The sequence below is a fragment of the Panthera leo genome, chromosome A2, assembly GCF_018350215.1.
Source record: "Panthera leo isolate Ple1 chromosome A2, P.leo_Ple1_pat1.1, whole genome shotgun sequence".
Taxonomy (NCBI): domain Eukaryota; kingdom Metazoa; phylum Chordata; class Mammalia; order Carnivora; family Felidae; genus Panthera; species Panthera leo.
In genome coordinates this window covers 59,123,646-59,140,290 of record NC_056680.1, presented here as the reverse complement: position 1 = coordinate 59,140,290, position 16,645 = coordinate 59,123,646, and the positions used below count along the sequence as shown (strand labels likewise).

Here is a 16,645-nt window from a genome sequence, read left to right as displayed (position 1 = left end):
GCCCATGATGCTTTGTTTGCTTAGAGTTGAGAAAATGTCCGTGGGTCCTATCAACAAATGGGGAGACAGCCACAGAATCATCATGGGGGTGGCAGGGTCCCTTTGGGCCTCCCAGGCACTGCTGGGAGTGGCCCGGTGTCCATGTGCTCTAACTGGGACCTGCATGCAGCTGACCACAATGGGTAGACCTCTGTCAGCCAACACATGATGGTCGGTGTCTGCCATGACTGTGAAAGATCTTTACTTATTATTCTTTATTATTTCACTTAAAATTTGATTGTTGGAATTCTATTCCTAAATATATGCCCCAGAGAATTGAAAACAAGTCCTCACAAAAACGTGTGAGTGTTCACAGCAACATAATTCCCAGGAGTCAAAAGGTAGGACTCCCCCCCAAATGTCTATTTCAACACAGTGTGGTCCATCCATATAGGGGACGGTCACACAATCATAACAAAGAACAGAGTTCTGACACACGCCACACTTTGGAAACATTCTGCTGAATGAAGGAGCCAGACACACAGACCACTGATGTATGGCTCCAGGTTTACCAGACGTCCAGGAGAGACACGCGGTGGGGGGGAGGAGGAGTGGACAACAGGGAGTGACTGCTAATGGGGACTGGGTTTCTCCGGGTGATGAAAATGTTCTAAAATGAGATGATGACGATAGTTGCAAATCTGACAACTACCGAATTGTACATTTTAAAAGAAGTGCCTGAGTGGCTCAGTCGGTTAAGCATCTGACTCTTGATTTTGGCTCAGGTAATGATCTCCTGGTTCTTGAGATCAAGCCCCATGTCGGGCTCTGTGCTGAGCGTGGAGTCTGCTTGGGGTTCTCTCTTCTCCCTCTGTCCCTCCCCTACCTGTGCGCATGCTCTCAAAATAAGCATTTAAAAAAGAATTTTCTAGGTATGTGAATTATACCTCAATAAAGCTGTTACTTTTTTTTTTGTAGTGTTGATCATTAAAGATCTTAAATCTTTTTAATTTTTTTAATGTTTATTTACTTTTGAGACAGAGACAGAGACAGAGTGCGAATGGGGGAGGGGCAGAGAGAGACACACACACACACAGAATCTGAAAAGGCTCCAGGCTCCCGACTGTCAGCACAGAGCCCAATGGGGGGCTCGAACCCCCGAACCGTGAGATCATAACCTGAGCCAAAGTCCAGCGCGTAACCAACTGAGCCACCCAGGCACCCCTAAAGACCTTAAATCTTACCCCTGCATCTCAGCAGCATCTCTGACCCCTGGGCCACGCAGACCCTTCACAGTCATGGCCCCTAAGCCCTCAGGACCAGTGGCAGGGTGGTCGGGCTCTGAGAGGTGAAGTGCCCGAAGCAGCGCTGAGTGGGCGGGGCCCTGCTGGTCCCCTATCCAGGGACAGGGAAGTCAACCAGCTGAAGCAGTGGGTCAACACGCTGATGACGTCCATCGCCAAGGAAGAGGAGACAGTGGCCGAGCTGCAGCTCAAAGCTCGAGTGTTCCACTTCGGCGAGTACAAGGGCGCTCAGGAGGTAGGCCCCCGGTCAGCGGTCAGCGGGTGTGGAGGGAGTGTGGGCGACCACAGGCCTGGGGCCCGGTCCCTTCAAGAGCACCCCCGGGAGCACCTAGTGCCCAGTACTCAAAGCCAGTCCTGAGACACTGAAATGTTCTGGGGCAGCCACGCCCCTTGCCACTTTCCAGGCTCTGTAGGCCTGACTGAGGGGCACCGGCTGGAGAAGGCCCTTGGTCCCCAAACTGGAGCCACCCCATGTACTTATGCCCCTTGGCTGCTCAGCTGCCCCCAGCACACCTCCTCCATTCCTTTGTCCTTCCATTCAACAAATACGTCTGCTTCTTCCACACCAAGTGTCCGGAAGGCGAGCCTGCCAGGAGGAAGAAGGCATGTCCCCAGGCCAGGCTGAAAGAGTGAGAGTGTTCTGAGAGCACAAAGGGCCAGGAATGTGCCGGGCAGTGGCACGACCTTCCTGACAGTGCCGCTGGGGTCACAGGCATGGCCCCAGCTTCCTAATTCAAATTCCTTCCTTCATTCAAATTACTGATGAGCACCTACTGTGTGCCAGCACCAGGCCAGGGACAGAGGATGCCACGACAAGCTAGGCCAGTGCCACCGGCCTCCTGCCAGACAGACTCACTGGCTGCCGGCCTGAGCCTTTCTGTCGGCTGTTCCTCACTTAATCCTCACACCCAATCCATGTGGCAGGGGATGTTACATTTCTGAGTGTCAGCGGGCTCAGAGGGAGGGGTTCATCTGCCCCAGGCCACACAGAAAGTAACTCACAGGACAGCGTCCAGTGGAGAGCTGAGGTCAGTCCAAGGGTGGAACAGGAAGGCTCCCTGGAAGAGGGGACTAGGCCACGTGCACAGCAAGGCAGCTGGGGTAGAGGCCGAGGCACAGGTTTGAGTCCCAGCATGGGGGCTGGAAGCCTGGACCGGGCTGACCACAGGAGGGCAAAGGGGGTCAGGCAGCTGTGGCCTAGAAAAATCCAAGTGTCCAAGCTGTTTCTCCCAGGGATCCTGAGTGTGCCGGGCAGAGCTCGGGGAGGCCAGCCGTGTCTCAGCAAGGGGCCCTGGGTCTGGCAGGCTGTGCAGTGGGGGTGCACGGAGGCCCACGCAACCCCTCTGCAGGCCTGCCTGCCTTGCAGGACAAGCTTCTGGAAAGCCTGAACCGCAAGGTGCTGGACGTGTACCGGCACTGCATCGGCACCCAGCAGGAGTCCAACCTGGGCACTGTGCAGATGCTCACCATCATCGAGCACTACCTGAACGAGCTGCTCGAACACCTAGAGCATGTACCCCAGGTCAAGATCGAGCAGGCTGAGAAGGCCAAAGAGAAGGAGCGCCGCATGAGGTGAGAGCCCAGGCCCCTGTCCCACCGGGCCGCCTCACGCAGTAGGGAGGGCCCTGAGGGCGAGGATGCCCTCCACACCCCTGCCCCTGCTCCGGGCTGGCCTGTCCTCTGAGAGCTCCCGAACCAGGGAGAGAGGACCCTGATGCTCTGACCTCAAAGACGAAGCCAGGGGGTCTTCCAGAGGGGGCATCAAACTCAGCCCAGTGAGGGAAGGCCCTCTCCTGGAGTGGGAGACGATGTGGACTCGGGGAGCCCAGGAGCCAAAGTGAGGGTGTGGACAGCATGGCCTTGCCCTGAGGACAAGGGGCAGCATTGGCCATTTTCTCTGATGGATGGGAGAGGGAGAGATTGGCGTTGCCAGAACCCGGGGGAGGGAAGGTGCAGACTCAGGGAGAAGCTGAGGAAGGCCGGTTTAGGGGCAGAGGCAGGCAGGAACACTTGGCAGTCATGGGTAGCATGGACCCATCCTCCAGTGGGAGGCCCAGGGAGCTCCCCACAGACCCAGTGGCTCTGCTGGCCTGGGGGTACTGCCTGCTTCATTCACTCCTGTGCAGGGCCCTGAGACACGGCCACCTGCAAAGAGCCATCTGCCTCTCCCACAAGCAAAGGGGCTCTTCCTCTGTGTCCCCTGTCCCGTACCCTGGTAGAAGCAGGCACTGGGCAAAAGTTTGATGAGCAGAGAGGCACACACAGAGGTGGACCAGTGACCAGGGAGGGGGACCGAGGAACGTGGGCCTCCAAGGGGTAGGAGCCGATGGACCAGAGCTGGGACCTCCAAAAAGCAGGGGCAGCAGCCAACCTGGCCTGGCAGGGAAGGGTGAAGAGTGGGGAGTTCTCTCAGAGGGAGGGCCATGGCCTGACAGAAGGCTGCATCAAGGAGCTAGGAAGGGAAGCTGGCAGCCTTCCCAGGCTCCTCCCGTCTTTTGATGTGTCCTGTGCTGCCCCCCGCACCCAGACTCCGGGAAGAGAAGGTGCTGATGCAGAAGCAGCTGCAGGAGGAGCGTCTGCAACGGGCCCAGGCTCGGGCCCAGGCAGAGATCAAGAAGAAGGTGGGCATGGTGGCCCTGGGGAGTCACTGCTGGGGAAGGGGCCCCACCGGCAGGCATGGTTGAGGCCGGGAGGGGCTGAGGGCCTGGCTCACACCGTTTGCAGAAGCTACTGCTGAGACCCCGGGGGAAAGACGGAGCCATCAGAGCAAGGCGGGGGTAGAGCAGGGTCTCCCGGTCCTGGCCCACCGATCCCGCTGCCCCTCAGGGCTGCCCTCCACCTCCGGACCCGCTTCCTCTGCGAGTCCTCCCCTGGGGCTGCCTGCCCTCTCGCACAAGCACTCCTGGTGACTGGCCTGGCTGCGCACTCCCGGCCCTGCCCAGGTGCAGGCCCCCGGCTCAGCCCCTACAGGGTCCCACTGTACCACCTACACTCCAGCACGACCCCATCACTGCAGCTCATCCTCTGTCACTAGGGGTCCCCCCGGCCACCCCACAGGGAACAGGTTCTGGCCCTGGCAGCAGGGGGTGTGCTCCCTCAAGCAAGCCCAGGCCTGAATACAGCCCCCAACAGACAGATGAGGCCGAAGGGCCACTCTCTGAAAGGTAGCACTCTCCACGCTGTCACGTGGGGATGGCAGACACTGGGGCGGGGCGTCTCCTCCTGAATCCCCAGCGCAAAGGAAGTAGGTTCCCTCTGTTCAGCCAGGCATTCCCAATCCGTTTTGAGGTACATCCCTGCACACACACACACACACACATCTAGGGGCCGGCACCCCAGGGAAAAGGCTTCATAAACGCAGGCTGGACTCACTACCGGGGCACTGAAGGGCAGCTCCGGCCCAGAGCCCACAGGCTGAGCAGAGGCTGGGACCTCCACGGGGTCCCCTGGCCTCAGCTCCGCAGCCTCGAGAGGCATGCTGCCTGGTGTCTGGGTGTCTAGGCGGCACCTTCCGGCGCAGCAAGGCTGCGGAGCGCAGGCTCACAGGGTCTTACTCTGCAGAGAGGCAGGAGGCTGGTGTGTCGCTCCCAGCTCCCAGTCCTGAAAATAAAGGTGGAGCCTGAGCACGTGCTGATGGACAAGGACAAGGAGGAGCAGCTGCTATTCTTCACCTAGCCCTCCGGCGCTGGCCAGCCCCTCTGCCCACAGCACGGCAACAGCAGCAGCAGGAAGCCCGGGCAGGGCAGGGCAGGGTGGTCAGCTGGACGTGGCTGGCGCAGGATCGCCGTGCCCCCGCCCCCCCCCCCCCCCCCGTGGCCTCCCGCTGTGTTCCCTTACCTGTGTGAAATAAACTCTCCCTCTCTGGTGTCTTAATGGCCTGTTGCAGGAGGCAGGTTGCTTTCCACCTCCATGCCCTGCCCTTTAATCCCTGACCCCTGAACAAATGCTTGAGGGAAGGAGCCCCTGCTGCCCTCATCCGAGGTGGCTGCTTTGAGAAACAAGGGCCAGTTCCACGCAGAGGTGTGATGGGGGACTAGCCCCAACGCAGGGACAAGAAAAGGAGGCAGCAGGCTGAGCAGACGAAAGGGTTATTACTCCTGACTGAAGGAAAAACAGGACCTCGACGCTATGCACACAGTTCTGTGAATGAAGCCAGGGGACATCTCCAGTGAGTGATTATACAAAAACTTTTATTCATTTGTACTAGAAATTGGGCCCGTTGCCACCAGGGAACCTAGTGCCCAGAAAACTGACGGCCAGTACCAATCACTTCACAGTGGTGGACATTCACAGGGGGACGTTCCAGGGAAAGGCCCAGCGACACACCCGAGAGAACATTCCTGTGGCCCGCCCCCTCCTCCCATCAGAAGGACAGCACAGTGTGATCAATAGGCCACTTTGCCCCCAAGGCCACCCTGGCAGGCGGGCTGGCTCCTCGTAGAGAGAAGGGGCTTCCGGGTGACCTGGAGGCCAAGGTGCCAGATGGTCACAAAACTTTAGTCTGTGCCGCAGCACAGAGTTCTGTGGGTAAAGACCATTCATAAATGGGGCCCAAGTTCCTTTGGAGGGAGCAGCAGCCTGGACAGACAGCACCTCAGAGCAGGACAGAGAGAGGACTCACAATCAAATGCTGGGGTGATTCTCAAAAGCCCAAGTCCAGAAACTCAAGTAATGAAGAAACACAAAACAGAGTTTGGACAATTCCAAGTCCAACAACCCAAACAGCATCTGAACAAACATGCACTTCCAAAGGCACAAGGCAGAAAACCAGCATTTCTGAGTGACCCTGTGTCCAGTCCCGCTAACAAACAAATAAATATGTGCAAGGTTATCAGCTCGCCTTCTCTGGCCAGACAGACCATACTCCGTAGAAACGTACGGTGACACAGTAGATGCACATGAGCGGCCTCAGCAACAAACACACACGCCACTGTCCCTGGCCTACATGTGACGTGTAGGACTCAGGACATGACTTTAGAAGCTGCGGACGAATTATCGTTAAACATTAATAGCCAAATCCAGAGTTCGGAAAAATTACCTTTGAAGTTTTAACTCTAACATTCCTGAATCGGGAGCTTCAAATCTGCTCTATGCAGAGGCCTCACTAACAGGACCCCAGGTGCTCCACTTCACCCCCATCATTTTCTTCTCATGCCAGCCACCTGCCCGGTCCTGCCAAAACGTGGATCTGAATTTGGCTTCACTGGGACAAATTCTTGTCTGCTTCTGCCCCAGAGGGTGACAAAACCAACCCAACTACAAACACCCAAGGGGGTGGGAAACAGCCTGTTAACTGAGAAAGGGAAAACGGTTTCTAGGTCTGTCTCAGGCCAAATGCTAAAACACAGAAGCTGAAAGACCCCACTTAGATTTACTACGGATACGGTCATACTTGACTAGGGAATCTGTACCCCACCCGACTGCCTGCAGAAGTCTGTTTTCTTAATGCAGCAGGTGCTCCACAGTTTAGATCAAACTGGACAAAGGCTGTCCGTGCACAGCCAAGTACAGAAAAGGCATGTGCTTTTGCCCCTGAAGGCAATCCTTGCCTCACGAAGCACTTTGCTCAGATAAGGCAATTTCAGCTAATACAGCCCCAAACCGGTTCCTGATAAAATGTAAGGAAGATATTTTTGAGAAATGTGCCCAAAAGTCTCCAAAGCACTCGGCTAGCCTCCTGAGCAGAAACCACGTGGGGGCTGGGCTCACTCAGGCCTGCGAGAGCACGTAGTGGGAGTCCTGGGGGACACGGACCGGAGGCATCACCCTCGGGTCCCCAGGCAGAGGGCTGCTGTCACTGTAGGTCCTGCAGATTGATGGTGCTCCTTGCACACTGCACATCCTCAGGCTCGGCGTCCCCTCCAGCTGCAGGAAGCACTTCCTGAAAAAACCAAGCAGAGCAGTGAGGGACGGGGCAGGGCTGGGGGCAGGGGGAGGTGCGGAACCACCTCCCGGACGCGGCCCTGCAGCCACACACAACCAGCAGCATAACCCATGGGCCGGCAGGTAGGGCACCTCTCCCTGTTCTCGACTCGAGTCTTGTTTTCCCCTTATTATATATTCTTCGAAGAAAGGAATTTTAGCATAAACAAAAAAGGAAAAGTGAACTTAATAATACTGTGTTGCAGGTTTGCTCATAAATGTGACTGTCCTTGTTTATCTCATAGCCCTTTTCCCCATTTTGTATGTGGGTCGCACCCTTCCCAGTTCCCAACTGCCCCCTGCATCATCACTGACCGCCCAGGACTCTGGCCTCCCGGCCACACCATCACCCACCTAACCCACCCCCTCCTGCCTGAAGAATATTCCCACAGCATTAGATTCAAGGCGACGGTGAACATCTTCTGGCTAGTTATTTGTACACTACCAGGCTTCTTTAAGAACCATCTAATGAGTGGGAATACCAGACAGAATGGAGTTGACATCTGTGAGGTTTTCTGAATATAAGTTCCCAAACTACGTTCCAAGGACAGTCTGGGGCCCCACCGCTCCTCTGTATACCAGCACTTGACTCAATAGTTATTTTTGGTATTGAGGAAAATGCTCAACAGCCCAATTTGAATACAAGAAAACTAAAATTACTGTGTATGTGGATTTTAAAAACATGTATTTAAACTGAATTGTTAGAAGTTCGATTAGCTACATACTCTCACTATTGTATAGCCAAATCTAAATTACCCATTGCCGCCTATACCCACTGGCTTATCCACTTACTTAAGCAAACTAATTTTTCTGGGTCTATTTTCCTACAGGTTAAAAACTGGCCAGCCTGTTTCCCAGAAAAAGTGACTAGAATTTCTAAATATAAAAATACTTGAGGAGTATATCCAATTTCACATTACAAGTAGGAGCTACAATGGTGAACATATCTGATTTTTCTTACCAGCCTTTTATTTCTTGGTCATTCACCCATCTTTCTAGAAAGCCGCAAAAGATCCTGGCAACGAACCCAATGGGTCTCCATTCAACGCCTACCTCAGTAAAACAAGCCTCAGAAAGCCAGAAGCTTCTGACAGTCTTACTAACAAAGCCAAAGAGTTGTAAGGCATCCACACCTGGAGGACATAGACGGGCAAATCGACAGCCAACAGGGGGTGGAAGGCGGAAGGCTGCGGGCTGAGAACCAATGGTGAGACGGCTTCACCTGAGGGGTCGTCCTGGGGAGGCAACAGCACGTGTTTCATTTACCAGCCATGGCAACATTCCTCACCTTGGCCTGAGGAGTCCCCATCAATGTGCTATACCCACCCACCCCGGATTCCAGGCAGGGCAACACGGGGAGCCACGTGAGGCCTGAGGACCCAGCAGTAACTGGAACTGGGCAGGGGGCTGCCTGCCCTTCCTCCTGGTCCTCAGCCTCTCATCTTGCTCCCAGCTGGAGACCCATACCACCTGCCATCTGGCTGTCCCCCGACTCCCAGGCCCTTTCCCTGGAGCTCCCCCCAACTCAATACCGCCCCTCAGTCTAGGCTGTTCCTCAACTCTGGCGGAGGCTCCCAGCCCCTCCAGCTCTCCAGTGGCTGCCTCACCCTACACAAGAAGGCCCCCCTCTGCCCCAGCCCACCGTCGAGAAGGGATAAGAGGGCACAGGTCTCCTGCAAGGGGGAGGCTCCTAGGCCCCTAATCATGCAAGTAAGAAAAGGGACACTGGCTACCATTTCAGCTTCATTGGCATGCCCGGCCCACAGCCCCGCCACTCAACTCCTGGTGCCGGTGTCACCGTCAACACCATCATTCCCACTTCTTAGACAATAAAACTGAGGCCCGGCGTACATAAGTAGCTTGCCCCAGACAACACTAGCTAGAGAGGGAAAGGCAGAGAATCAAAAGTGAGTTTTCTCCACCTCAAAGCTCACACCTTCTATCGGGTGTCTCTTAAACAGCAGCTCCTCCCTTTGCAACGAGCGCCTTTTCTGCAACGGTGCCAGCTTTCCCGGGGGAAAGCACCTTAAACATAAAGGCTACGTCCTCCGTCGCACTGAGCACCCCCCACACACAGTGGCGCCAAGCTGCCTGAGGAAGCCCCTTCCGCCCCCCCACTGAGAAGACAAGTGAGGTCTGGGGAAGGGCAGGCAGGGGAGGGTGAGGAGTCAGGCACCACAAGACGTCCTCTGGCCAGCCTCGGGCAGCCCTTACGGCTGCTAGGAGGCCTCAGGCAGGAGTGGGGCACGGCACCCCCACTTCACAGAACTCCAAGTGAGGTGTGGCACGCAGACCGCACGGGGGCAGTGCGGACACTGAAGCGTCAATCCTCATAAGGATGAAAGCTCGGACAAGTACAGAGAGACAGGACAGGAGGAGCTGTGGTGACAGAGCGATCATCCAGTGCTTGGGATGGTTAGAAGTCGAGAGGCGGTTAGAAGTCTCTCAGTTCCTGAGAGGAAGCACTGGACAGCTGCAGCCCCAGGGAGATGCACCCTGAAGCCTGGCCCCCAGCTGCCGCCCGGCCAGCGTCCTCCTGGCGACCAGTGTCCTCCTGGCTCGCTGGGTCTTACCTGCAATAACTGGACCTGAACACACGGCATCCCGGCTGCTGGAGCGGGTCCTGGCAGACCTCCACCGGGTACCACAAGGTTCCCACACAACCAACCGGTCTGGCTTGCGTGCAAGTGAGTAGGACTGACTTTGCCACCTTTCATCTTCCTCTGAGCAGACCCCGAGGCTCCTGAAATGAAACAGACCAGCCACATGCAATATACAGTGTGACTGCGCAGGCCCCTGCCCTCACGGGGGCCCCACTCTGGGGCCACACGGTCCCGTTGTCGCGGTGCACAGCTCTGCAGGCTTAACACGAGTCAACAGGGAGAGTCGGGGGGGTTAAGAGACGAAAAGAGCCGAGATTATGATCAGAAAGTTTAGCAAACTCACACACGTCTCCTGGACGTGCAGCAATCAGACCCCAGGTGCCCATTTCTTGGCGGGGGGGGGGGGGGGGGTGGGTGGGGTGGGCGGAGGCTCCTCCTTACCCTGCAACCCCAATACTGCAGGCACACAGGAGACCCGACACCGTGGCGCACAACCACTGCGCGGAGCAGCAGGACCACAGAAGCGGAGAAGGGAAGAAAGCGGCCATCACACCCCACCCTCGGGCACCACGGCACGTGCCCAATCGCTGCCAAATCCTTCAAGCTGTTTTCTGTCCGGCTTCCTCTGCAAGAGTCATCGCCTCACTGATTTCATAAAAACACGCTTTTCAAAATACTTAAGTACAAAGAAGAAAGAAACGATCCGGACGCCCAGAAAGGGGTTTTCTAACACCCATGTGGCTTGTGAGCAGGGGGGAAACCCCAGAGACCAGCGGCCTGGATTCAAATCCTGGCTCCACCAAAGACTCTGGTACCTGACCTTGGACAAGAAACCTAAGCTCCGGCCTCAGTGTTCCCTACCTGTGACATGGGAACAATACTCCTTACCTCAAAGTTTTGGGAGGATTAAATAAGTATGTGATACGAGTTGAGAACAGTGCCTGGGTCACGGTAAGCGCCAAGGAATTTTAGGTGCTGGTGATTGCTGGGTACAGACAGCCCTGGACACGTGTACATGAATGGCTTCGGAAAGACAGTTTTACAATGAGTATCGCACAACTTCATGTTAGTAAAAGCATTTGCTTCCGTTGAATTTAATAAAATGAAAAGGAACAAGTGAAACTGAACAAGTGAAACCGAAGGACTTGCTGAACGTCCAGAAAGCATTTCCTCATGAAAATTTCTAATGATCTAATGGGAAAAGAGGAAAAACGTGAGAGGCTGCATTCTTCCTTTAGGTCTCGTACTCTGAGTTTCCATTTTAAACGGGAACGGTCAACTCTGGCACACAGGACGGGCCACCCCCGTTGGCAGCGAGTTTTCCTTTCACCTTGATGCCAAAACCAGCCTAGAGGGCCCAACTCTGGAGCCGCACTATGTGCTACCTGTGTGCACCCCACCACTGCCTGCCTGATCCTGCCCATCACCCTCGCGGTGTTTCCCACACGCCCAGCGCACAGGACTGGCAGGAAACTCCAGGATGATGTCTCCTTAACCCTCAGCACTTGACAGACTCAGCTCGGGGGGGTGCTGTAGGCCGCAGTGTGTTTCCACCCACGGCCTGCTCTTTCCCCCCTGGGTGTCTGAGGGATTCATCTTTGTGGCAAGTCTCGGTTTTTCCCGGGGGCACATTTAGTGCCCCCCTTCACTGCAGGGAATCGCAGTTCCATTACAGCCCTGAGTACTTCCTTCTCGTTTCTGTCTGCCAGGTTCTCTGCCTCGGGGAACCCAATCCCTCCTGCTGGATTAGCTCTGGCTGTTCTCCATGCTCCTCCTAACTGCTCTGCGTGCTTTCAGACAGCAGAGCAAGGCTGGGACAAGGGTGAGGAAGCAAGGCGAGGTGCTAAGGTGCAGGATCCACTCGCTCTTCTTTAACAGTAAAGAAATTCCATGTCACTTCCTATTCTCCCTGAACATGCTTGATATTCCACTCCACTCTGAATTTTACCTGACGCATTGTTCTGCTTTGAAGTCTTCAATGACCCTAGCATATCTCCCTGAGATAAAAAATATGTACATAAATTAAAATTTTAGGGGCGCCTGGCTGGCTCAGTTGGTTGAGCGTCCGACTCTTGATTTTGGCTAAGGTCATGATCCCAGGGTCATGGGATCAAGCCCTGCATTGTTGGGTTCTGCACTGAGCATGGAGCCTGCTTGAGATTCTCTTTCTTTCTCTCTCTCTCTCTCTCTCTCTCTCCCTCCCTCCCTCCCTCTCTCCCTCCCTCTGCCCCTCTCCCTGCTCACTCTCTCTCTTAAAACTAAACTAACTAAATTAAATTAAATTAAATTAAATTAATTTTAGGGGTGCCTGGGTAGCTCAGTAGGTTGAGTGTCTGACTCTTGATTTAGACTCAGGTCATGATCCCATGGTTCATAAGTTCAAGTCCCGTGTCAGGCTCTGCACTGACAGTGCAGAACCTGCCTGGGATTCTCTCTCTTTCTCTGCCCCTCCCCTGGTCGTGTGTATTCTCTCTCTCTCTCAAAATAAATGAATAAACTTTAAAAAGACAAAATTTTAGTTTAAAAACTTATTTCAATATACTTTCTAGGAGTTAAAATCATCTGAAAACCTGCATCACCATTGCAATTAGTAACACAAACCCAACCAAAATAACAGAACATACTAGAAACTCTGATAATTATGAAATGTTAAAAATAAAATTGTACTGATGTATCGAGAACAGTGTGATGGCCTGTCTTCCAGGAGGCTCATGTGGCTGTGTGTAAGTATTACTCATTGCTAGACTCAAACGGGGTCAACATACATTTTTGCTAATTAAAAAAATATTACAGATAAATGCTTGTGTGCTTTAAATGTAATTTCATCACAATTATAGCACCCTGAAGCTGCAAATTCAGCTCCTTTGGGCAGCTCAGGGCAACTACACGAATGAGTGCGAGCACCACGGTCAGCATGCACCGTCAGGATGGTGCCTGTTTCTCACAAAAGGTCCGATTTCATTTTTCAGGTCAAACAAACATATTGCAACATGGATCAAGGGATGTTATGAAAATCACTATGAAGGAAAGCACCAAGTAATGTACCTTTTTAAGCTACTTTTAAAAGCAAGATTTAAATATGTGTATCTAATACTTACTAGCCAGCTCTATAAGATAAAAGCAAGGTCATTCTGAGCCACTCCTCATTTATTTCACAATGATTCAATGACAAGTGCATAGGCCACACTCTATCTTACCTATGAAGCAAGAACTATGATCAAAGCATCGTATCTCTTCAAAACATGTGCTAGGGGCGCCTGGGTGGCTCCGTCGGTTAAGCGTCCGACTTCAGCTCAGGTCACGATCTCACGGTCCGTGAGTTCGAGCCCCGCGTCAGGCTCTGGGCTGATGGCTCAGAGCCTGGAGCCTGCTTCCGATTCTGTGTCTCCCTCTCTCTCTGCCCCTCCCCCATTCATGCTCTGTCTCTCTCTGTCCCAAAAATAAATAAACGTTAAAAAAAAAAAATTTTTGAAAAAACAAAAAAAACAAAAAAAAAACAAAAAAAAAACATGTGCTAGCCTGTATGCCATGCAACTAGGGGGAAATGAAGTAAAAATGCTGAGAACAGAATCAGAAATAGATCCCACTTAATTTTCCCAGACAACAGCATTAACATGCTTCCTTTATACCTCATGAAAGACAACAGTATTCCCTGCTGAAAAACAAGCCAGTAACTAGAATATGATTGTATTTTTGTTAAAGGGATATAAGAGGTATTGATTCTGTAACAGGAAATAAGATGGACTATGAATGAGAATATTCATGATACACGTAAGCTAAACTGGTTTTAGCTACTCTATTAGCACACACTCCATCTAAAAGGAATCACATACATTCTCTTTTCAGTGTGTACCTTCAAGCCAATACCTAAGAATCTGGTAGTCCCACAGACGCCACAGTTAAACACTGAGATGAGAATCACTGTCTAACCTGGAGGGCTCTAGCACCTTCTCCGGTTAATAGTCCGTCCTAGGGATGCAGTGTCACCAGCTAAAAGGAACTGCTCAGGCTTACGTATCTGAACACTGCTGTTTTCATGGGATCCTCCTTAAAAGCAGTTCATGCTAGATCAAGAGCAGAAAGGTGGGAAAGGTGAGGGCTCTAAATGAACGCAGCTCCCACCCCCACAGCTCCCTCTACACTGTATCTTGGTGCAGAACCTCTCAACATGGCCCCCTAGGAGAACCCATGCACGAGAAATGCCAAGCTGGCAAGACTGCCTCAAGGCAGTCTTGACGCCTGTGTGAGTTAATCCATACACAATGCCTCCACGAAGCCAGCACTCTCAGGTGTTCTGGGTCTGGGGCTCTGGAAGAGCTTTTATATAGGCCCTAAGGGGCTGCGCCACAGGGAGCTTGGTGGAGGGACGGGACTCGCTGTCATGAAGGAAAGGCGGACAGGAAAGCCTGCAGAAGTCCTAGACCCAAATGCATGGTCTCAAACTACAAATGGAAGATGACGATCTGAAAGCAGATTCCCTTCCAACTAGCCATGCTCGCCTCCCCTTCCAAGTCTTCTCATCCATCCAAGTTCCTGGAGCCAGGCCAAGGGCTCCCATCAGTACCCTGGGGAAGCTGCGAGGGGAAAAGGTGGGCCATAAGAGGGAACCTGAGCCCGCACACACTGAGCGCCCAAGTGCTTGAAATCTAGACTCCCTGCTCAAGAGAAAAAACACCTTTACCTGCTGGAGCCATCAGCACAGGGTGCTGGGGTACATGGCCCCAAATGATACACTGTGCCATCTGGTAACGTGCCATCAACATGTAAAACAGCTAAAAATGAATTACACACTGCCTGAGTTAGTTATGCAAGCCCACCAATCCACGGATGCTTGAAGGCTTACAGCCAACACATGGTGTCTACATGGAACTCCATGACGGCCATGAGGCCGCCCTCACTAGTAAAGATGCCATGACACTACGTGCAACGTGACTTAATAAACTTAATAAACCAATCTCAAGAAAAACTAAAGAATCCCTTTCTCACAGTGGAAATCCAGAAACCTTTAAAAGGCAAGTCATCTTCATAATGAACGAATTTTCCTTCGATAACCTCAACACTGATCCGAAACACTGGTTTTGTGCTAGATAACTTGAAAGAGCCGGGAGAGGAGAGAAGGAGAAATCCAGCTGGCAATTAAGTTTCTAGTTAAGTAGACCTAAAAAGAGAATCCTGTTCAGGCATGAAATAGCCAGGTGAGCCGGAGTGCACAGCGAACTGTGGTGCAGCATCACCTCACCTCACCTCACAGAGCCATCATCAGAATTAGGTGAGACCAGCAGCACAGAGCCTGGCTCAGGCAAGGTGCTCCACACATCTCCTGGAGATGCCCCTATGCTAACAGCTACAGAACCCAGTGCCATCCCAAGCACGTGCCATCCTCGCCCCCAGGAGGGATGTGCAATGGAGATGGTCAGCTCCCTATCCTACACACTGCTGGCTCAGAGGGCTCCTTCCCCCCACCAGGTGTGTACCGGGGAGCATGATGAACTTTGGGCTTCATGCTTTCACACTTCCTGTTGCTTAGTTCTACGCGGCTGTTAAAGGATGTACCACAAGAACATGTTTATTCACAAGAAAAAATGTTCGTGTTTAATAGCAAAAAGCAGGTAAGAAATACACATGTATCATTTCTTCAAAACAAGTAACAGGTATAGTTTAGACACGTAGGCAAATGTTTAACATCAAAACGCTGGAAGTGGTTTTCCCTGGGTGGTGGAGCTGCCGGGGAAGGTACGTTAAGAAATCCATGATTTTTCCCTAAGAGCACACCAACATTACCGGAACCCGACGGAACGTGCACCCTCAGTTTACGGGCCCGCACGTCTGTGCTCCGGCTGTCCCCACTTGTTTGGGGGCCTTGCTCTCCACCAGAGCACTGGCTGGCTTTCGTCACGGACACCCTTCAGCAGGCCTGGGTCACCTCCAGCACAGTGGTCTCCCTGCCCCATCAATTCTTTTTCGAAGCCCGTATGGAGATTTTAACCAAGTAAGTCTTCCAAATGAACTTAAACCTGACGGGTATTTTTTTTTTTTTCTTTTAAAAAGTTCCTTTCGGGGGGCGCCTGGGTGGCTCAGTCGGTTAAGCGTCCAACTTTAGCTCAGGTCATGATCTCAGGGTTCATGACCTCAGGCCCCCCGAGTCAGGCTGTCTGCTGTCAGTGCAGAGCCCGTTTCTGATCCTCTGTCTCCCTCACTCTCTGCTCCTCCGTCACTCGCTCTCAAAAATCAACATTAAAAAAAAAGTAATAAAAAGTTCCTTTGGGGGTACCTGGGTGGCTCAGTTGGTTAAGTATTCAACTCTTGGTTTCGACTCGGGTCACGATCTCACGGTTTGTGGGTTTAAGCCCCACATCAGGGACAGCGCAGAGCCTGCTTTGGGATTCTCTCTCTGCTCCCACCCCCTCAAAATGAATGAACTTAAAAAATAAAATAAGATATAAAAGGTTCCTTTGGGATTTTAAAGGAAATGAATAAAAAATGTAAATTAACAGTACGAATTGAGTGTTCTATCCAAGTACACGGTAAGCTGTAAACAGGCCCTTATCCAGGCCCAGCATATCTGTCACTAGTAGTTCTGATACTTTATTACTTTCATTGCCATTATGAGTGACATCTATTTTTCCGGATTGTTTTTCCGATTATTCTGATAGAAAAGCAACTCATGTGATATATGCAAACATTTTTTATACAATTAGCTACTGGTTTACCCTTATTTGTAATTATTCGAGTCTATTCCCTTGGGTTTTCTAAGGCTGATAATCATCACTGATGGGCAATCACATCTTCCTATTGATTTTTCTCTAAAGTTTCCATAAAAACGTCCAATGTTATTGT

General features: G+C 52.5%; 2 protein-coding genes across 9 annotated transcripts in view; one reads left to right on the top strand and one right to left on the bottom strand.

The window, feature by feature from the left end:
- The window catches only part of CFAP100 (cilia and flagella associated protein 100), a 52,048-nt gene extending 47,000 nt beyond the window's left edge, over positions 1 to 5,048 (top strand). For all 7 annotated transcript variants that reach the window (XM_042912783.1, XM_042912750.1, XM_042912775.1 and 4 more), the window contains 4 exons: positions 1,383 to 1,518; positions 2,650 to 2,855; positions 3,811 to 3,904; positions 4,845 to 5,048. In XM_042912783.1, the coding sequence (XP_042768717.1) occupies positions 1,383 to 1,518; positions 2,650 to 2,855; positions 3,811 to 3,904; positions 4,845 to 4,958 (550 nt within the window). In that variant the 3' untranslated portion in view covers positions 4,959 to 5,048. The remainder of the gene's footprint in view (positions 1 to 1,382; positions 1,519 to 2,649; positions 2,856 to 3,810; positions 3,905 to 4,844) is intronic.
- A 404-nt stretch (positions 5,049 to 5,452) lies between these two features.
- ZXDC (ZXD family zinc finger C) overlaps positions 5,453 to 16,645 on the bottom strand; it is a 37,945-nt gene continuing 26,752 nt past the window's right edge. For both annotated transcript variants that reach the window (XM_042912732.1, XM_042912741.1), the window contains 3 exons: positions 9,779 to 9,948; positions 8,339 to 8,440; positions 5,453 to 7,164 (listed from right to left, as the gene is read on the bottom strand). In XM_042912732.1, the coding sequence (XP_042768666.1) occupies positions 7,078 to 7,164; positions 8,339 to 8,440; positions 9,779 to 9,948 (359 nt within the window). In that variant the 3' untranslated portion in view covers positions 5,453 to 7,077. The remainder of the gene's footprint in view (positions 7,165 to 8,338; positions 8,441 to 9,778; positions 9,949 to 16,645) is intronic.